The sequence below is a fragment of the Macaca nemestrina genome, chromosome 16 (assembly GCF_043159975.1).
Source record: "Macaca nemestrina isolate mMacNem1 chromosome 16, mMacNem.hap1, whole genome shotgun sequence".
In the NCBI taxonomy this organism is placed as follows: Eukaryota; Metazoa; Chordata; class Mammalia; order Primates; family Cercopithecidae; genus Macaca; species Macaca nemestrina.
The window spans coordinates 94000861-94022241 of NC_092140.1; the positions used below are offsets into that span (position 1 = coordinate 94000861).

The 21381-nt window shown below is 44.8% G+C and overlaps 2 protein-coding genes and 1 non-coding gene across 4 annotated transcripts in view; all 3 read left to right on the forward strand.

The window, feature by feature from the left end:
• LOC105485999 (NEDD4 binding protein 2 like 2) overlaps positions 1-21381 on the forward strand; it is a 113969-nt gene that overhangs the window by 89580 nt on the left and 3008 nt on the right. The window contains exons 9-10 of one of the 2 annotated variants that reach the window (XM_011748637.3): positions 1955-1998; positions 5442-5626. In XM_011748637.3, coding sequence (XP_011746939.2) covers positions 1955-1984 — 30 coding nt within the window. In that variant the 3' untranslated portion in view covers positions 1985-1998; positions 5442-5626. Of the gene's footprint in view, positions 1-1954; positions 1999-5441; positions 5627-21381 lie in introns of those variants that run through there. The other variant, XM_071081659.1, reaches the window with a different exon arrangement.
• LOC105485995 (NEDD4 binding protein 2 like 1) overlaps positions 10448-21381 on the forward strand; it is a 28908-nt gene continuing 17974 nt past the window's right edge. The window contains 1 exon segment of the mRNA XM_071081670.1: positions 10448-12278. Coding sequence (XP_070937771.1) covers positions 12091-12278 — 188 coding nt within the window. The 5' untranslated portion in view covers positions 10448-12090.
• Positions 19902-20028, forward strand: LOC112427447 (small nucleolar RNA SNORA16B/SNORA16A family). Its single transcript, XR_003019014.1, has one exon. It is a non-coding gene; the product is annotated as a small nucleolar RNA SNORA16B/SNORA16A family (small nucleolar RNA).

Genomic DNA, 21381 nt, shown 5'->3' on the forward strand with positions numbered 1-21381 from the left:
GCTATTCTATTCTCTACTTCTATGAGATTAACTTTTTAGATTTCACATGAGTGAAATCATGCAGTGTATATTTTTCTGTGTCTGGCTTATTTCAATTAACATAACTTCTTCCAGGTTCATCCATGTTGTTGCAAATGACAGAATTTCCTTCTTTTTTATGGCTGAATATTATTCCATTGTACAAGCTATGGTGTTCATTGCACAGCAGGGAGGGTGACTATAGTTAACTATAGTTAACAATAATGCATTCTATATTTCAAAATAACTAGAGGAGAGGATTTTGAATGTTCTGACTACAAAGAAATAATAAATATTTGAAGTCATCTATATGCTGATTACCATGATTTGATCATTATACAATGTGCACATGTATCAAAACACATTGTGCTCATAAATATGTACAATTATTTTGTGTCAATAAAATTTTTAAAATTATGGAATAAAAAATAAAATTTATGAAATTTGAGAGAAGTGCTAGTTACCTTAAATTAGAAAAAGAATATATATGGATGGGGATGAGTGGATAATATAGGCATGTTTCCTTTCAATTAGTCCCAAAGAGAAAGTTGCATGTAATTCCCTAACTTTGTGGAAGAATATACAGGTATAAGGACTCACTGGGGATGACTAAAGCACCCACTGTAGGAGAGTCCTTTATTCTTCATTGCGTCTTTTCTCCTGTCCAGCCCTCAGTCTTATCCATTATGATAGAGTAACAGCTACCAATTAGATTTGTAGTTACTTGACTTGGAAGCACCTTCCTATTGTGATCTGTGGTCCACAGTGGCAGACATGACTATTCTGAGGGCTGTTCATTTTCCAGGTAGCTGGAGGAGGACTGGCTTGGAGGGTTAGAAGGATGATAAGAGAAACTGGAAAGGCCAGTATTTCACCTAACCTAGTGGGGGTGCCTGGGGTTCTGTTCACATTAGTTGGTTATTATTTAAATGTGTCCAGAGGCAATGCTAATGGGTGCATTTTGAAATGAATAGTAAAATCAAAATTTAGTGAATCATTACAGAATAGTTCAGGACAGTAGGTATTTTTTAACTGTTCTCATAAACACTGTTATGGGAAAAGTAGACTCATTTTGTCTGTCCATTTAGTAAAACCAAATACATTTTTTCTCAACTTCTTGTTTCTCCTTTTTCCCCATGGAGACTTTATTGCTACTTAAAACACACATACACACACACACACAGAACAATATTTTAAATGTTTAAATTGACATTTGTGGCCAGGCGTGGTGGCGCATGCCGATAATCCCAGCATTTTGGGAGGCCAAATTGGGTGGATCACTTGAGGTCAGGAGTTCGAGACCAGCCTGGCCAGCATAGTGAAATCCTGTCTCTACTTAGCTGTGTGTGATGGCACTTGTCTGTAATCACAGCTACATGGGAGGCTGAGGCAGGAGAATCACTTGAACCCAGGAGGCGAAGGTTGCAGTGAGCCAACATTGTGCCACTGCACTCCATCCTGAGCGACAGAGCAAAACTCTGTCTCAAAATAAGTAAGTAAATAAATAGATATTTATGGTTATTATATTTCTTTCTTTTTTTTTTTTTTGAGACAGTCTCACTCTCTCACCCAGGCTGGAGTGCAGTGGCATGATGTCAGCCGAATACAACCTCTGACTCCCAGGTTCAGGAGATTCTCCTGCCTCAGCCTCCCAAGAAGCTGGGACTACAGGCATGCGCCACCACACCCATCTAATTTTTGTATTTTTAGTAGAGACGGGGTTTTGCTCTGTTGGCCAGGCTGTTCTCAAACTCCTGACCTCAGGTGATCCACCCACCTCGGCCTCCAAAGTGCTGAGATTGAGCCACTGTTATATTTCTTCTGTCATTTTAGGAGTGTCCCTACATGAGTAAAATGACAGTGCAAACTTAACTCCAATGCCAAATATTAATATTTTATGTATTTTACTAATATGTATTTTAATTATAATTTCTAGAAAAGACAGAAGAAGATGGTTGAAAAATGAAAATTCCTTGAACCGTAAGTATGACCTATTCTAGAGACCTCTGTTTGATCATAGAATAGTTAATGTTGACGTTATTTGGTTGTAATAGCTCATATGTATTATAGCATGACTGGAGAGTAAAATATAAAAAATGAAGTTTGTTACCATAGCAACCTTGTGTGCTTATTGTACATGTGATGTTTTTGTTTCCTTTAAGTGTAGATCTTTTCTGAAATACAACAAAGCTTAGATTGTTGCTCCCAAATTTATTTTCCCACTTTACTGGTTAGAACATATTTTACAGCATTCTATCAATGCACAGTTTATGAGACATTTCCCCCCTTGGGTTGATACGTGACGAGGGCTGGGAATTAGGGGTGTAGGTTCTATTTAAATATTAGGTTATCTAGGAAAAGAAGTAAAACATATAGACAAGCTCATGTTATATTTTAAACTTGTCATCAAGCTGACATTAAAATAAACACATAGCCATTTTTTTCAAATGCCTAAATTATGAAATAAACACAGCTGCTACGATTTCAGTGCATATATGTCTGCATCTGATAAGAATTGAATGCACTATGCACTTACTATATGGTTTTTTCATTTTAACTTATTTCTAAGAGTATCCTACTTTCCATTTCTCAACTAGAAATACATGTATACCCTGTAAAAATGTTTTTTGTTTGTTTTAACCCTGCTTCCCCTGAAAGAAGAGGAAGAAGAACTGAAGATTTGGGAGAGGAGTTTAGAAATTTGCAGGGGTCACTAGAAAAATGTGGGATAAATATGGTACAGGAGGAGATAAGAGCCTATGAGGAATTCCAGAGCAAGGAAGTGAAGACCTTCATTCAATTATTCAGCACATGTGGCTTGGTGTGGTGGCTCACACCTATAATCCCAGCACTTTGGGAGGCTGAGGCAGGCAGATCACCTGAAGTCAGGTGTTTGAGACCAGCCTAGCCAACATGGCAAAACCCCATTTCTACTAAAAATACAAAAATTAGCTGGGTGTGGTGGCAGGTGCTTGTAATCCTAGCTACTTGGGAGGCTGAGGCAAGAGAAATGCTTGAACTGGGGAGGCAGAGGTTGTGGTGAGCTGAGATCGCCCCACTGCACTCCAGCCTAGGCGACAGAGCGAGACTCTGCCTCAAAAAAAAAAAAATTGTTTAGCAAATGTTTATGGAGCTGCCTCATGTCAGACACTGAAGATATAGCAGTAAAAACACCCCTGCCCTCATGGAGTTTGTGTTGTAGGGATTAGAGTTGACGCCATAGCATGTTGGGCAAGGACTTGGCTGAGTGAGCCTCTAGCCTACCTCTGACCGAAGTTAGATTAGAGTGAGTGAAGTTCCCCTAGATGGCCCCAACATGAAGAGACACCAGTACAAGCAGCATGCAACAAGCGTGGATATATTTTGCTGTGGCCAATTTCAGGAGTCTTTTCCATCTGCTAAAATTGGTAGCTTTGTGTCAGGGACACTTTTGCGACCATAAGTTTGATTTTCATGTTGATCTCGCACATGTATTCTAAACCGTCAGGACTTCTCACAGAGCATTCTGCCCTTAATTATTATTTTCTTTCTTTTTAGGGAATTTTATGAGTGCTGTAGCTATGTGCAGATTTTTTTACAATTTTATTGAGAAAGGGCATTCTGTTTTGTGTTTGGCATTAAGTACTGACTGACCAGTCTGTCTCAAGGGGTAAACAGAAATTTAGAACGAGGGAAATAGCAGGAGAATCTGGTTGGCTCTGGGAGCCACAAGTCAGTGCCCATTTACAAATATTCTCTCTGCTGGTTGCCACGGTGTTTAATGTCATGGTACTCCTTTATGGCAGTGGGGCAGGGTGCTAGGAAGAGGATGGGTCCCCATCTTAAGGCTCCTCCTAACTGTGTGTGACCCTAAGCAGAGGACCCTTCTCAGAGTCTCAGTTTCTTCATTTGTAAAATATTTATCTTTTAAATGAGGATTAAATGAAATAAATTTGCAAAGTTATTAAATGAAAAAACTGGCCAGGTGTGGTGGCTCACGCCTGTAATCCTAGCACTTTGGGAGGCCGAGGTGGATGGATTGCCTGAGCTCAGGAGTTAGAGACCAGCCCAGGCAACACAGTGAAACCCTGTCTCTACTAAAATACAAAAAAAAAAAAAAAAAAAAAAAAAGAAATTAGCTGGGCATGGTGGCATGACTTGTAATCCCAGCTACTCGGGAGGCTGAGGCAGGAGAATTGCTTGAACCCAGGAGGCGGAGGTTTCAGAGAGCGGAGATCGCACCACTGCATTCCAGCCTGGGTGACAGAGCAAGACTCCATCTCTACAAAAAAACAACAAAAAACAAAAAACTGTGCAAAGTATGGGGCCTAATGACGGAAAAATATTAGACTCTTAATAAGAGTTAATTTCCTTCCCCTAAATACTGCCTTGGATTAAAGCATTGCCTTTCTTTTTCCCTCCCTCCCTCCCTTCCTCCCTCCCTCCCTTCCTTCCTTCCTTCCTTCCTTCCTTCCTTCCTTTTTTGAGATGGGGTCTCACTCTTGTTGCCCAGGCTGGAGTGCAGTGGTGCAATCTCGGCTCACTGCAACCTCTGCCTTCCTGGGTTCAAGCGATTCTCCGCCTCGGCCTCCCGAGTTGCTGGGATTTCAGGCGCCTGCCACCATGCCCAGCTAATTTTTTTTGTATTTTTAGTAGAGACGGGGTTTCATCATGTTGGTTAGGCTGGTCTCAAACTCTTGACCTCGTGATTTTCCTGCCTTGGCCTCCTAAAGTGCTGGGATTACAGGCGTGAGCTACCGTGCCCAGCCTTTATTATTATTATTATTGTTGTTGTTGTTGTTTTTGAGATGGAGTCTTGCTCTGTAGCCCAGGCTGGAGTACAGTGGCTCACTGCAACCTCCACCTCCCAGGTTCAAGCGATTTTCCTATCTCAGCCTCCTGAGCAGCTGGGATTATGGCCCGCCACCATACCCAGCTAATTTTTGTATTTTTATTATTTTAGAGACAGGGTTTTGCCATGTTGGCCAGGCTGGTCTTGAACTCCTGACCTCAAGTGATCTGCCCACCTCAGCCTCCCAAAATGCTGGGAGCCACCATGCCCGGCCAAAACATTGCCTTTGAAATGCTCTCTGGCAAAATAGAAATTGTGTTCTTTAGGAGAGGAACATATTGGCCCAGTAAACATGTTAACACATTTGCATGAATTAGTGCATTTGTTTTTAATTTTTTGTAATGTACATAGCTGGATCCTCAGGGAATGGGATCTAGAACAAGTTTCAGCTGAAGGACAGGGAGTTGGGAAATATCAGGGAACAGGATCTTGAATGAGGCAGGACTAAGCAGTGTGGACTATGGGGAGAGTTGTGAAGTCCTGGATGCCAGGGGAGTGGCATAGCTCAGGAAGTAAAGACTGGGAACCTGAAAACAAACTCTGTTCATGTCACATGTTTTCTGGTCTTGTCTGGGCTTGTGTTTGCTTGTAGTTGACTTCTGCTGTCTTCATGGTACTGCTGAAGATCGTGATCATGGAGAAAAGTCAGAGTGCCCAGTGCCAACCCAAGGGATTCTTTCCAGAGACATACCCGTTGGATACCAAAATTAGTTTGGATAATCTGTCCAACCGTTCTCGATAAGTTATCTGAATAATAAAAAAAACTCAACAGAGGAGGTAACAATTTAAACATTTTATTGTCTAATTTGTAGATGTTTACCATACTTTATAATTTGATAGAAGAAAATAAGGCACAGAAAACTTGAGTACCTTATTTTAAAAACTACATTAGGATTAAAAGGTTAGCCCCTATATCAAAGTATTGGTCTAGAAATGATCCCATTTCTAGAATTCTGAAATCTAAAAAGCTCTGAAAATCGAAAGTTATTTTTCCAAATGTATTCATTGTGGTAAAATACACAAATATAAAATTTACCATCTTAACTGCTTTTAAGTGTGTTATAAATACATTTGTGCTACCATCACTAGCATCCATCTCCAGAACTCTTTTCACCTTGCAAAACTGCAATTCTATATCCATTAAAAAATGACCCATTCCCGGCCGGGCGCGGTGGCTCAAGCCTGTAATCCCAGCACTTTGGGAGGCCGAGACGGGTGGATCACGAGGTCAGGAGATCGAGACCATCCTGGCTAACACGGTGAAACCCCGTCTCTACTAAAAAATACAAAAAACTAGCCAGGCGAGGTGGCGGGTACCTGTAGTCCCAGCTACTCAGGAGGCTGAGGCAGGAGAATGGCGTGAACCCGGGAGGCGGAGCTTGCAGTGAGCTGAGATCCGGCCACTGCACTCCAGCCTGGGCGACAGAGTGAGACTCCGTCTCAAAAAAAAAAAAAAAAAAAAAAAAAAAAAGGCCCATTCCCTCAGCCCCTGGCAACCACTGTTTCTGTTTTTTAAATAAGTTTGACATTAAAACTAAGTTTACAGCCAAACCTGACCCAAATACGAGCTGGGCACAGTGGCTCATGCCTGTAATCCCAGCACTTTGGGAGGCTGAGGCAGAAGGATCACTTGAGCCCAGGAGTTTGAGACCAGCCTGGGCAACATGGTGAAACCCAATCTTTACAAAAAATACAAAAATTAGCCAGGTGTGGTGGCACAGCCTGTAGCCCCACCTACTCAGGAGGCTGAGGCAGGGATGATTGCTTGAGCATGAGAGGCAGAGATTGTAGTGAGCCAAGAGAAAAAAAAAAACCTGACCCAAAAATGTAGGCAATTAATTTTACTCCTTATTTATCCCACTTGGAATGTATAAAGTATATTCATATATTTCATTGTAGACATATTAATGTGTTTAACTACCGAGGTCTGCACCACACCCCACTGGGAATATAGGATAATATACAGTACTATTACCTTTAAACAACAAACACTTTCTGAATTCTGAAGTGTATCTGACCTCTAGAATTTTGGTTAGGGATTGTGGGACTTGTACTATACTACAAGTTATTAATATTCTTTTTTATTCTGTTTTAGTTGTACTTAATAAACTTAAAATATGAAAATTCATATTTACAAAATATAAATTAAGGAGTGACTACTCACTATTCAACATGTAGACATCAACTTAATCTCCATTTGCAGAAAGGGAGCCCGGGATCTTATCTTACCCTACTTCTCCCAGATGTCTATCTAATCTTCTCAGAGGAGCAAACCTCTAGGCCTGGGGAGGGGCAGGCAACTGCTTAGGGTGTGGACATTCGTTTGTTAAACAGACTTTACACTGCCCTTCTGGTTTACAGCCCCGCCTCCAAACTTTCCAGTGTTGGAGATTTAGGATTTATGCTGGGTAATTTGTGTTGTTTCTTGGCTGTCTATAAATCAGAGGATTTTTTTTTTTTTTTTGGCCAAATCAATTAACACCTGGCCTTTTGCTCTCCAGTTTCCAAAATTTTGTTGCTGTGATCTCTCTCTCTTCTTTATGCTTAAAAGAAAAATAGTAACAAAACAACCACTCCACTAAAAAAATAAAATAAGCCAAACTAACCCCCTTTACATTCTAGCAGGGTTTCAAAGAAGAAGGAGAAATTGAATACTTGTGTTTAATCCGTCATCTTTATTGAGAATTTAGTGCTGCACTTAAGATATCTCAGTGTTTTCCTTATGTTCATTTTGTAGTTTTCTGTTTATGTTTCTTCACTAAACTTGCTCTGTTGCCCAGGCTGGAGTGCAGTGGTGCAATCATAGCTCACTACACCTGCTCAAGTGATCCTCCCATCTCAGCCTCCCCAGTCTGGGATCATAAATGTGTGCCACAATGCCTAATTTTTAACTTTTTAATATAGAGATGGGGTTGTGATGGTTAATACGGAGTGTCAACTCGATTGGATTGAAGGATACAAAGAATTGATCCTGGGTGTATCTGTGAGAGTGATACCAAAGGAGATTAACGTTTGAGTCAGTGGGCTGGGAAAGGCAGACCCATCTTTAATCTGAGTGGGCACAATCTAATCAGCTACCAGTGTGGCCAGAATATAAAACAGGCAGAAAAATGTTTAAAAGCTAGACTAGCTTAGCCTCCCAGCCTACATCTTTCTCCCACACTGGATGCTTCCCGCCCTTGAACATTGGACCCAAGTTCTTCAGTTTTGGGACTCAGACTGGCTTCCTTGCTCCTCAGCTTGCAGATGGCCTGTTGTGGGACCTTGTGATCGTTTGAGTTAAATACTATCTAATAAACTCCCTATCTATCATCTATGTATCTATCATCTATCTATCTATCTATCTATCTATCTATCTATCTATCTATCTATCTATCTATCTATCTATCTATCTTTCTATCCATCTATCTATCTATCCATCCATCCATCCATCCATCCATCCATCCATCCATCCATCCATCCATCCATCCATCCATCCATCCATCCATCCTATCAGTTCTGTCTCTCTAGAGAACCCTGAGTAATACATTAATCTTGCTGTGTTGCCCTGGCAGGTCTCAAACTCCTGGCCTCAAGTGATCCTCCTGCCACAGCCTTCCAAGGTTCTGGGATTACAGACCTGAGGCACCATGCCCGGCCACTGATTGACTGCTAAGCATTCCAAGTCCAGGGTTATTTGGAGCTCTAGGTTTGAGGGTTATATTCCTGGTTTCCACTAGCTCTTCCTTCATACCTTCTTACTTTTCCACATCTTGTTAAACAGTGATAGTTAGAGAAAAATTTCAATGTTTCTTCATTGCCAAAAACGGTGTTTATAGCCGGGCGCGGTGGCTCACGACTGTAATCCCAGGACTTTGGGAGGCCGAGGCGGGCAGATCACAAGGTCAGGAGATTGAGACCATCCTGGCTAACACGGTGAAACTTTGTCTCTACTAAAAATACAAAAAAATTAGCTGGGCGTGGTAGCTGGCGCCTGTAGTCCTAGCTACTCAGGAGGCTAAGGCAGGAGAATGGCGTGAACCCAGGAGGTGGAGCTTGCAGTGAGCTGAGGTCGCACCACTGCACTCCACCCTGGGTGACAGAGCGAGACTCCATCTCAAAAAAACAAAAATAGTGTTTATAAGATTATTTTCTTTATGTCCATGATAGTATTGGTTTCTAGTGTAGCAAAGTGAGATCGTGCTGGCTCTGTTTATGTTACTCATTTACATTATCACTATCTTGTTCAGCCATTTATTTTATTTAGAGGTGGAGTTTCACTCTTGTCCAGGCTGGAGGGCAATGGCATGATCTCGGCTCACCGCAACCTCTGCCTCCCGAGTTCAAGCAATTCTCCTGCCTCAGCCTCCTGAGTAGCTGGGATTACCGGCATGTGCCACCATGCCTGACTAATTTTGTATTTTTAGTAGAGACGGGGTTTCTCCATGTTGGTCAGGCTGGTCTGGAACTCCCGACCTCAGGTGATCAGCCTGCCTTGGCCTCCCAAAGTGCTGGGATTACAGGCACGAGCCACTGCACTCAGCCTGTTCAGCTTTAATTTTTAGTAAATCCCAAACTCAGGATTAGCTTTTAAGAAAATAGTTGAGGTTCATATACAATTGTCAAGCACCTTCTGAATGTCAGGCCGATATTGTGGTACAGCCTGGGCTGACAAGGATAAATAAGACACTCTCCTTGCCCTCTCACTGCCTCTAGTGAGAGGAAACAGATACCCAAACAGTTTACTTTAAGCTGTGGTTTTGAGGAATACATTGGGGAAAATAAGAGTTTGTTGACTAGTTAAATGTCAACTAAAGAAAAGTGAAAGGAAAGTGTGTAGGATTGTCTCCAGGTACTGCTGACTCCCTCCCTGGGCTTCCCTGCATCTTTCAGTGTTCTGTTTACTTGCTGGTCATTCAATCATCCTCTCCTTTGCTAGATCCACTTGAGGGCACAGTCCTTAAATGCTGGTGTCCTCAGGACCCTTTCCTCAGCTGTCTGCTCTCTTCTCTATCTCCTTCTCATAGGAGCAAGGATTTCCAAAGCTCTGAGCTCAGCCCCCTCTCCTAAGGAACACACTCATGTTTCCTGGCATGTTAGATAGCTCCATTTGCCACAAGCCCTGGGCTGAAACCCCTGCCCACAAAGCTGCGTGTCTCCCTGCGGCCGCTGCCTGGCACCTCTTAACAAAGAGGGAAACGGAAGTGGATGGATACTTACACAGCCCTGTCCAGTAGGAATACAATGCCAGCCATGCATGTAACTCAAACTTTCTAGTAGCCACAATAGAAGATAAAAATAAATGAAATTAATTCTCATAATCTATTAACCCAATATACCCAGCATACCATTTCAACATATAACCAATATAAAAAATTTTTAGTATTTCTGTTTTCATACTGAATCTTCAAAATTCAGTGTGTATTTTTAAAATTTTACTTTATGTTTTTTAGGAGACAGGGTCTTGCTCTGTTGCCCAGGCTCAAGTACAGTGGTACCATCATAGCTCACTGCAGTCTCAAACTCCCTGGCTCAACTGATGCTCCCACTTCAGCCCCCTGAGGAGGTAGGACTACAGGCACACACCACCATACCTGGCTAATTTTTGAATTTTTGGTAGAGACAGGGTCTCACTATATTGCCCAGGCTGGTCTCAAACTCCTGGTGATCCTCCTGCCTTGGCCTCCCAAAGTGCTGGGATTACGAGTGTGAGCCACTGCATCGGGCCCGGGCACAGCGTGTTTGCAGTAGCCACATTCCAAGTGCTCACTAGCCACATGTGACCAGTGGCCCCCATATTAGCCAGTGCAGGTTAAAATGAAAAAGGTAGCATGCGAGGCTGGGCAAAACATTCCTGTAAGAAGTATGATAGGATACAGAGATTGTGTCACTATTTTTGTGATTCATGTATATTTTCTGTTCCTTATGGGTTCCCTCCTAATATTTAGAGGTCTCTGAAATTCCATTGTTTCTTAGCAGTGCTGAGAAGAATGAAGAAAGTCTTCTTCTTCCGTGCTGGGAATGGATTTTCAAGGGAGAGCAGCTCATCTCCCACTCCACCCTACCCCACCCCTAGAAATCCCAAGGGGAAAGGGAAATGCTCAGCACAGAGCCCCTCTCCACTTGGACAGTCCCTTCCTAAAAGCTAACTGTGAAATCTCTGGATTTTGTTTTAGAAGGAAATCACACTTTTTTCATACTTTCTTTTCACAATTTTAGTATCTCAGCTGCCAGAAATAGAATTTATTACTTTACAATAATTATTATAGCCAAAGCCACCATATATTCTGGATTTGCCAGGATGGTGTCAATTTTGAATGTTGTTTCTTTCAGGCAGGCATGGTGAATTTTGGTTCAGAAAACAGGATCACTCTATCACGCTCTTGAGGGTGAACTATTGGAGAGTCTCAGTGGTGATCAACCAATGGGTGCTCCCTAGTTCCTGGAACTGAGAACTTAAGTCTGGATACTTCTATAAATGGTTTTGGTAGACTCTGCCACTTTCCCCTGGGATCTGAAAGAGTTCTCCAAGAAGCCCCCCACTTCTCAGGTGGCAACAGGGCAGGTACCTGGGCGGTAGCCCTTATGCTACTGTTCATAAATCAATCTGAGTTTTATGGCTGCTTTTTCTGAGGAAGAAGAGATTCAAAGTTATGTAGAGGCAACAAAGCTTTCTAATAATATTTTTGGCAGGCTGCTAAAGAAAGATGAAACAAGAAAAGATACAGGCCCTGGGAGAGTGGTAGTAGCCCTTGGGACGCCAGCCAGATGTTGGTGCCCACAAATCGGGGAAGACAATGGCCTTTACTGTTGCCATTTACAATGCCGGGCAGCTCATTAATCATCAACTAAAATGATTTCACTTTCAGGGTTTAGGCAGGTCAGGGCTGGGGTTGGGGAGGGCTGTGGCAGGAGGCCTGGCTTCCAGGCCGGGAAAGTGTCCCAGAGACCCACTAGACGGGGCCCCTCCCCTCCCCTCCCTCAGGGTGAAGGGCACCAGGAGTCGGAGCGGGGGTCGAGGTGGGGGTGGGTGCGTCACCCTTGTTTTCCGGGCTGTCAGTCTCCCAGCGTCCCCAGCTTTCCAGGTAGGGACGCCCCCTCCCACGCAGCGCGGTTCCGGCGGGTGGAAAGGAGGGGCTGGGCTCCCAGCGCCCGCCCCTCTATCCATCACATGGCCGGAGAGTCACAAAAACAACAGCTTTGGCCAAGACCGTGACTTCAGGAAAGGGAACCCGGGGCTCTCGCAGCCAGCCCTCCTGCCCATGGAGGACAGTTTCCTTCAATCTTTTGGGAGGCTGAGCCTCCAGCAGCAGCAACAGCAGCAGCAGCAGCAGCGGCAGCGGCCGCCCCGGCCGCCCCCGCGGGGGACACCTCCGCGCCGCCACAGCTTTAGGAAACACCTCTACCTCCTGCGAGGCCTCCCGGGCTCCGGGAAAACTACACTGGCCAGGTAATGACAGCGGTCTGGGCGCCAGTGCGCGGGCCCGGGGCCACCAAGCGCCCCGGCCGAGCGCGCCCCTGCCCCAAGCCGCTCCCGGGCGCCGCTTGCGCCCCCGCCGCGGGCGCCTGCCCCGGCCCCAGCCCCAGCCCGTGCCTGAGTCTCGCAGCGCGGGGAGCCCAAGCCGCCTCCTTCGACCCCTGAGGCCGCTGCCACCCCTGGCGCCTGGGGGCGCGGGCACGGAGAAGAGGGCGCTCGTCCTGTTTCCCGCCGCGCTGTCCCGGGGGGACAGATTCCCGGTACTGCGCCTCGCGCAAGCCCCGGCGGCCCCGGCCCCTTCCCCGCCGCCGTGCCCCGCCTGGGGCCAGCCGGGCCGAGGCAGCCTTCGCCGCCCCCAGCCCCGGGTCGGGAGGGACTCTTCTTCGGGAAAACCTGGTGACGACTGCAGAGAAAAACCACCGGGCCCCGCTGGCGCGCAGGCGGCTGCCACAGTGCGTCAACAGGCGCTGTAACCCGAGCGGATAAACGAGGGGTCCGGGGGCGGGGGCCCGGGGCGGCCGTGGCCGTGGCCCGGGGCTGGCGGCCCGCTTTGAAAATCTGGCGAAGTCGGGCAGCCTGCGTTTGCTTTGGCAGCTGCGAAGGCGCACAGGTGCACGGGGGATGGGGGGCTGGCGGCGCCACCACCGACCGTCATTGACAGAGCCTCGCCATGGGCACCCAAATTCGTTCACTTGCGAATTGCGTAAGCGGCCCTCCCTGTACCTAGCTGCTGGGAATTACGCGGGCTCGTGCCTGCGGCCACCTTGCTAGGCCCCACCGCTCCAGCCTGAACTCCCACCGCTCCCTGCCTTGCGCTTGATGTTCCAGCAACTTCGAACTGTTTTTTATCTCCTGTAAACAAAGCCGCTGCTCTCCTTGACGCTGGCCTTCCTGCCTGGCTTGCCCTCCCGCGTTCTTTTGGCTTTTAAGACCGGGCATCTACCCCACCCCTCCAGTAGATGCCCCTCTTCTGGGCTCCTTGGCTTCCTGTTTACATCTACGTGACTGCACTTACTTTTTTGCACATGGTTTTGCTTATCCTTCTGTAAGTTTCTTGAAGGTAGGAGCCATGTCTTACCCTGCCAAGCACATTGTCTGGCACGTAGTTGTTCAATAGAGGAAGTGGTCCCTTTCCCTCAAAGGGCTTCCCGTCTCACTGGAGAGACAAGGCTAGCCATGGGACCAAGGAACTGCCGAAGAATCAAGGTGATGGACAGTCACGTGCGGATTTCGATGGTGCCGAGATAGTGACCTTAGGAGGAGGGACAGCCTGGGGAGGTGCTCCTGGTTGCCTTGCGGAGTAGAAGCCTTTGGCCAGAGTATTGCTACATTTTCACAAATTGTAGGGCCACGTGACTTGTGGAGGACCGTGGGCACCCTTTCCTAAACCAGAGACACATTTCAATAGACCCTCTCTGGCTCACTGGGGAGGGGAGGTGGAGGACAGAGGCAGAATCGGGGAGCCTCCTTGGAACCCAGCAGAGGTTGGTTATTTTGTGATACAGTCATGGTGGGTAAATCCGTTACCAGCCAAGTATCTTCTGAATGTCAAATCCTGTTTAATTTCACTTTCGCTTTGCTGATCTGTAGCCTGTCTCATACTGAGTGTCAAAGAGACACTGAGTGTCAAAGAAGGAAGTAAACATCTTTGGCCAGATTTAATTTCTGACTGTTGGGAAGGGAAGTAACATGATGGGTGCAAGATACACAGAATGGAACATCGGGGCTTGGACTCACGTTCCTCATCTGTGAAGCCAGGGCATTGCCTGAGTGGTCCATAGGGTCCTTTCTGGCTCTAACATTCTACACTTTTAGGATTTTAATTCCTGATTGACATTTGGCTAAGCAGAAGACACCCGATTAGAGACCACCTATTACCATCTCTCTCTCTCTAGGGACGACCGGAGTGAGCACTGGCCTGGGAGTCTGAAGACTGTGCCTTCAGACCTACTTCGTCACTTACTAGCTGGCGACTTTGGTCAATCATCTAGTTTTTCCGGGCCTTATGTTCCTTATATGTGACTACTAAGAGGCTACTAGATTAGAGGATTACAGATCCTTCTGACTCTTAATTTCCAGTGGTCAGATTAAAAATTAGTTTGCTAATAATGGCTATGTTAAAGAGCTCTGACCTTGGAGTCAGTTTATGGCTCCACATCCAAGCTCAGCCACTCACTAGTTTTGCTTTTCACCCAACCCCTCTATGCCTTGGTTTCCTTTTCTGTTAAATGGGGATATCTGTTCTGTTTACCTCAGAGGGTTCTGTGAAGATTAAATGTGTGTGGGAGGACTTTTTAAACTTTAAAGTGCTATATACATTTTAAGAGGTATTACTTACTGCTTCCGTTGTTGGTCAGCTGAGATAAATCTTCGGTGTTTCCTGGAGCCTGGCTCTGGAGTGAAGAAGGTAGCTTGGCAGTTGACTTTGAGTCTTCCCGTTTTGCTGGGCATTGGCAGTTCGGGGGGCAGAGCAGCCTTGGCATGCCGTGGGGTGGATTGTGTGTTTATAGAAAAGTCTGGGACGTAAGCGAGGAAACGGGCCACAGCTCAGCGGAAGGGAGGCCGGTGGCGAGGATGGAATGGTGGAGAGGCAGGCTCAGGTGTGGCCTGCCAGGAGCTGCCTTCCCCACTTTTTTGGGGGGTAGCGTGGGGAAGAAGAAAAGAGCAAATTGTTTAAAAATACACGTGTATAGAAAATAGTAAAACTGTAAGGTTATCTGTGTATTGTTGGATTCTGGGAAATTCATGTTTTCTCTATTCTCTGTATTTTCCAAATTTTCTATAATGAATATGTATTTCTTAGAATAAAATTTTTTTCTTTAAAATTTGGAGGAAATCGCTTTCTACAAATGTGGGTTCATCTTTTTCTGCTTAACCTTTTTTTCCTCATTTGATTAAAGAACTAATAAAAAATTGTTTGAAATTAGGATATGTCTTGTCTCCCAAATCAATGTTAGATTTCTGTGCTTTTTACATGCTTTCATAGTTTGAAGTAGATGGAATGTGGAAAAACATCTATTTCAATTCTTTGAATTTATTTTTAAAAGTTGGAGTTTTAACTGGTTAAAATTTTTTTGAGCACATCAAAGTACTAAAAAATTAGCATGTACCCTAAATCTGTTTTATCACCCGTATTTCATTTAAAAAGCATCTTAAAAATAGGTTCTTACCATTGACCTGTAAGCTCCACTTCTAGGAATCCTAAGAAATAATTGGAGGGTGGAGTGGTGGCTCATGGCTGTAATCTCAGCACTTTGGGAGGCCGAGGTGGGTATCCACTGAGTACTTATAAGACCTTTAGCACTTGTTTAGGGAAGCTCCATATGAGAAGGCGCCTGCCCAGGATTAACCAATGGAAAGCCGTAATCGGCCCACTGCTGTGGGTAAGGGCCAGTGGGGAGTGGCATCTCAAATGCCATTGGTGGTCAAGGCTGAGGAGGATGAAGGCTAATTAGGGAGAAAGGATCTTCTCCACATGGAGACGGTTCTTGAGCTGGCCTTGAAGATGGGGAGGAGGCGGCTGAACCAAGGAAAAGGAACAACAGCCCGACTAAGGAGATGGAGGTGGCAGAGAGCTGGGTGTGCTCCCGAGCTTGATTGAAGTGAAGGCTTCGTCGTAGTGAGTGCGTTGGTGAAGTAAGCCCAGGACCAGATCATGGAGAACATTAAAGGCTGAACAAAGGAGTAGAGAGCTGTTGTCAGAAGAAATAAGATCTAATGCCAAGACCCTTTCATTCTCAGCAGATGAGCCAGAACTCTCTCTTTCACAGCTCAGCTGACAAACTCACCTGGAACTGCACCTGTCCTTTCTGCTACCTCAATGAAAGCATCCATGGGTGAACCTCTGTGCTTTCCACTGTGTGTATGAAAATGCCTTCCAGTTTTGACCATTTTAAACCATTTTTAGTATACAATCCACTGGCATTGTATTATGTGGAACTTCACTCACAATGTTATACAACCATCACCACTATCTATTTCAAAAATTTCTTACCACTCCAAACACACTCTGTGCCCATTAAGCAGTAACTTCCTATTCCCCACTCCCCCGACCCTGGGTAACCTCTCAGCTACTTCCTGTCTCTATGCATTTGCCTCCTTTACATGTGTCATGTAAGTGGATCATATGGTATTTGTCCTTTTGTGTCTGGCTAATTTCATGTAGCTTAATGTTCTCAAGGTTCATCCATGTTGTAGGATGTGTTAGAACTTTACTATTTTTATATCTCAATAAAATATTACATTGTATGGGCATACCACTAAAACATCCTTTTTAAATGAAATGGCCATAATAGAGGGTAGCCTTTGTTTTTTAATGATCTCATTTGAAAACTTAAAAGTTGTCAATCTTATTTCAGTGTTCCAGAATTTTTTTGAGTCTTTACATTTCAATCAAAGTCAGGGGACCCACATTGTAGTGCATGTTGCATCCTTTGCAATGTTCTGGTTCCTTCTGGCACCATCACAAATGGTTTGTAACATGGATTCAGTTAGGCTCAAAGGATGCTCGCTGACAGCTGTCTTTTCTCCTTATTCATATCTCTGGATAACATGGAATTTTCCATCATGAGAAGTACCTTTCCATTATTTCTTTTAATTGTAGAGCCTTGCACAGAAGTGAAAGGATGCTTTTCTAATGTGATGCAATGGCAAGGCAGAGATGGGGAGAAAAGTACTTTACAACCAAATAAGCAGTGGAATGTGAGAAACAGTGAGAACAGGGGCCAGTTAGATTCGCTAAGTAGTGAACAGTTGGTCCCCAAAGAATACTCTGCTCCACAGTGCTCCTAGCCAGCAGGCCTGGACTCTGGTGTGTTTCTTTATGAGGCCAGGGCTCTCATTAATAAAAGCAAGATCAAAATAGAAAGTTGGCAGTATTCCAACTCTGTGAATATAAAAATGGAGGGTCAGACAGGTGATAAATCTTTAGTCATCTAGGTCTACTTGGAAAATGACTACTAGCTTTTTGTATTTTTCACAATTTTCCTAAGGCGGGTCCTAAATCTCCTCTCCTCACTACCAGGAGTCCTTGTCCTTACCCTCTCTCTGGAGGCTGGGATGAATGAGGACTTAAAAGCTGTATCTATTTAACAGAGTGCAAATATGCAGTGTGGTATGTGCTTGTCCTCACTCACTGGAGAGGCTGTATGAGGAAAGACTGCCCAGCTATACAGGAGATTCACCACAACCACATTCCTGGAGCTGTTGGAACAATGGAAGAAGACCCTGCTGAATTGGGCAATCCGATATTGCAGGTGTGGATTATGACCCCAGAGGAAGTAGAAATAGATGAAGGAAGGAAGAATAGGGGAAGAATACTTTCATAGGAAAAGTTCAGGAGATGTACAGGAACTCCCTTGGAGTTCATCTGGTCTGAGCCCAAGACACTGAGAAGCTAAACATCTTGATCAGGGTCAAAGGGATGTGTTCTCCTATTTCTAACAGAGAGCTTTTTTGTGTACACCAAAAGAAGAGGCCGCAGTGGGGGTGATCTGGTGAAAGCGTAATGAGTTTGGTTTTGACTTGTCTTATAATGAAAAAACAATTAAGAGCCTTATAAGGGGGCTAAGTTAACCTAGATTTCAACTGTCAGGGTAAGGAAGCTCTTGTCAATATTAATGTTTCTCATAATATAAAAAATATTACCAGGGAATTCATTTTCGTTATTAATATGGTAACATTGAGGGCAATGGGAGGAAATGAGATTTAGATTTTTTAATAAGTTTCCATATTTATCCTGGTTATGATGTGTTGGAGAGAGATGTGGTAGTCAACTTCCAACTCCCAAACATGTCTCATGTCTCTTTCTCATGTGCTCACATGTTAGGATATCTATAAGTCAATGCCTTAGTTCCTTCATGGCATTTTCATGAACCTTCCTCTACATAATAGCACCTGCCTAAGGCCATTCAGACTCTAGATGAACCCAAGAAGAAATTATTTTCTAGTCATGCCAAGTTATCTGAAGATATTGAGGCTCTATGGCATTAAGGAAATTTTATAATAAAGAAAAATGAGTCTGCCTTCTAATTGTTCCTTCATAAGGCTCTCTGTCAGATCATGTGTATGGCTTGGGGAGAAGGCTGTTTTTATCAAGGTAAGAGTCCGGGAAAGGGGAAGGGAGAAATGGGGAAAGAAAAGCCAGCACATGGTTACTGCTGACTGTCTGCCTGGCCATTTTTAGACACTGGCTTATTGAATCTTCACCATAGCCTTGCGATGTAGTCATTTTTATTTTATAGATGAGGGTTTTAGGATCTGAGAGTCACACATTTGAGAGACCCAGGGGATTTCATAATACACAGAGTGGTCTTACATTACTAGGGAAGTTCATGGACAAACATACCTACATCCCTTTCACAACTATTGGGGAGTCCTGCTGAAGTACGATTGTATAGCCAGGATTGTCCAGCACTCTTTCCCCATGTTTTAAGGATATGCTGAAGAAGAGCGCCTGAAAGGGGCTTTCTTGCCACCATTTGTTGCCTTGTACCTTGGCTTTCTTTTCTTCCTGGCATTGGTACCACCTGACGTATATTTATTTATTATCTATTTCTTTTACTAGAACATAAGCTTCATGAGATATGATGTAGGTTCCATGAGATCAGGAACTTTATTCTGTCCAGCTTCTAAAAGGCCAGGCACATCACAGGCCTTTACTCAACATTTGATGAATGGATTTGTTAATGAAACGCAATGTGAGATGCTTCCTAAGATATGGAAGCTTGAATGTCAGCATGGCTCTTGAGTAAAGAACGAAACCAAAGAGCAGATTATTCACATAAAGAGAAATGTAAAAGAATGAGGCTGGGCACAGGGGCTCATGCCTGTAATCCCAGCACTTTGGGAGGCTGAGGCAGGTGGAATCACCTGAGGTCAGGAGTTTGAGACCAGCATGGCCAACATGGTGAAACCCTATCTCTACTAAAAACACAAAAAATTAGCTTGGCATGGTGGCAGGTGCCTGTAATCCCAGCTACTTGGGAGGCTGAGGCAGGAGAATCACTTGAACCTGGGAGGCGGAGGTTGCAGTAAGCCCAGGCTGTGACATTGCACTCCAGCCTGGGCAACAAGAGCGAAACTCCATCTCAACAAAATAAAATAAATAGAATGAATGGGATGTGGAGAACAGACGAGGGGGGGAAAAAAAAAGAAAGAATAGAGCCACTCATTCCAAAGTTCTCAATTTGGTGCATAAGAAAATGATTCCTGGCCGGGCGCGGTGGCTCACGCCTGTAATCCCAGCACTTTGGGAGGCCGAGGCGGGCGGATCACAAGGTCAGGAGATTGAGACCATCCTGGCGAACACGGTGAAACCCTGTCTCTACTTAAAATACAAAAAAAATTAGCCAGGCTAGGTGGCGGGTGCCTGTAGTCCTAGCTACTTGGGAGGCTGAGGCAGGAGAATGGCGTGACCCCAGGAGGCGGAGCTTGCAGTCAGCTGAGATCCGGCCACTGCACTCCAGACTGGGCAACAGAGCGAGACTCCCCGCCTCAAAAAAAAAAAAAAAAAAAAAAGATTCCTATTTGTTGCAGGTGAAAATGTTTGATGTGCCGGCTCCTTTACCTCATAGTTACAGTAAGAAGAAATTTAAAAATTGGGATCAAAGATTCAGCTGTCTTCCCATTTAAGCAGCACAGACAGCCCAAAGTGACAGTTTTCCTGTACAGTTACTCTTCTGTTATCTGTAACTGATCTATGACATTTTGGGAAAAGACAGCCAAAAAAAATTAGTACTGAGGTAGGTGTGCCTGATTCCTTCCCCAATTCTGCTTGTGACTGAACCAACAGAACACAAACATAGGTGAAACCTGCACAGCTGTAAGAGTCTACAAAAGGGGCTGTTCACATGCAAGATACTGAAAGGAATTTCTGCTCAGTAGAGTTTGTGGGACCACACTGACAAATGAGAATGAGGGCTCCTTGGGAATCTGGCTTTGGATCTCACGAACATGGTCTACTTTGGATGTATGAGGGGTAAAGGTAAGAGAAGTAGGGCAGACTGGGAACTGTTCCCTGAGTCCCCCTAGCCATGAAGTCCTCTGTCTCCATCACTGTGGCTTGGGGACACTTGAGGCTAGCAGTGATTGAGGCCCGACTCTCCAAGGACAGGACCTGGCCCTGGTGGAGTGGGTGGCAGCACTGCCCAGGTCCGGCCACACCTGGCCTCAGGGGAGACTGCCCATGTCATCTATAGCTTGGCTCCTGCCCTGCTCTCAGGCTGCTGAGCCATGCAATCTGTTTTCTATGTCCCAGTTTAAAGTCTTCAAGGAGAATGTCAGTAGCATTCAGAGGTGCTGGGATCCAAGAAGAATCCTCTCCGTCAGTCTCCTTTAAGGGCTGTATTAGTCTGTTCTCATTCTACTAATAAAGACATACCCCAAACTGAGTAATTTATAAAGGAAAGAGGTTGAATTGACTCACAGTTCAGCATGGCTGGGGAGGCCTCAGGAAATTTACAATCGTGGTGGAAGGGGAAGCAAACATGTCCTTCTTCACATGGCGGCAGGAAGGAGAAGTGCTGAGCAAAGCCTCTTATAAAACCATCAGATCAGCCAGGTGCAGTGGCTCATGCCTATAATCCCAGCACTTTCGGAGGCCGAGGCGGGCAGATCACCTGAGGTCAGGAGTTCAAGACCAGCCTAGCCAACATGGTGAAACCCCATCTGTAAAAAAAAAAAAAAAAAAAAAAAAAAAAAATTAGCCAAGCGTGGTGGCGAGCACCTGTAATTCCAGCTACTCAAGAGGCCGAGGCAGGAGAATCACGTGAACCCGGGAGATGGAGATTGCAGTGACCTGAGATTGTGCCACTGCACTCCAGCCTGGGCAATAGAGCAAGACTTCATCTAAAAAAAAAAAAAAAAAAAATCAGATCTTGTGAGCACTCACTATCATGAGAACAGCATGAGGGTAACTGCTCCCATAATTCAATTATCTCCCATTGAGTCCTTCCCATGACACATGGGGATTATGGGTACTATAATTCAAGATGAGATTTGGGTGGGGACTGCCCCTGGCTCCTCCAAAATCTCATGTCCTCACATTTCAAAACACAATCATGTCTTCCTAACAGTC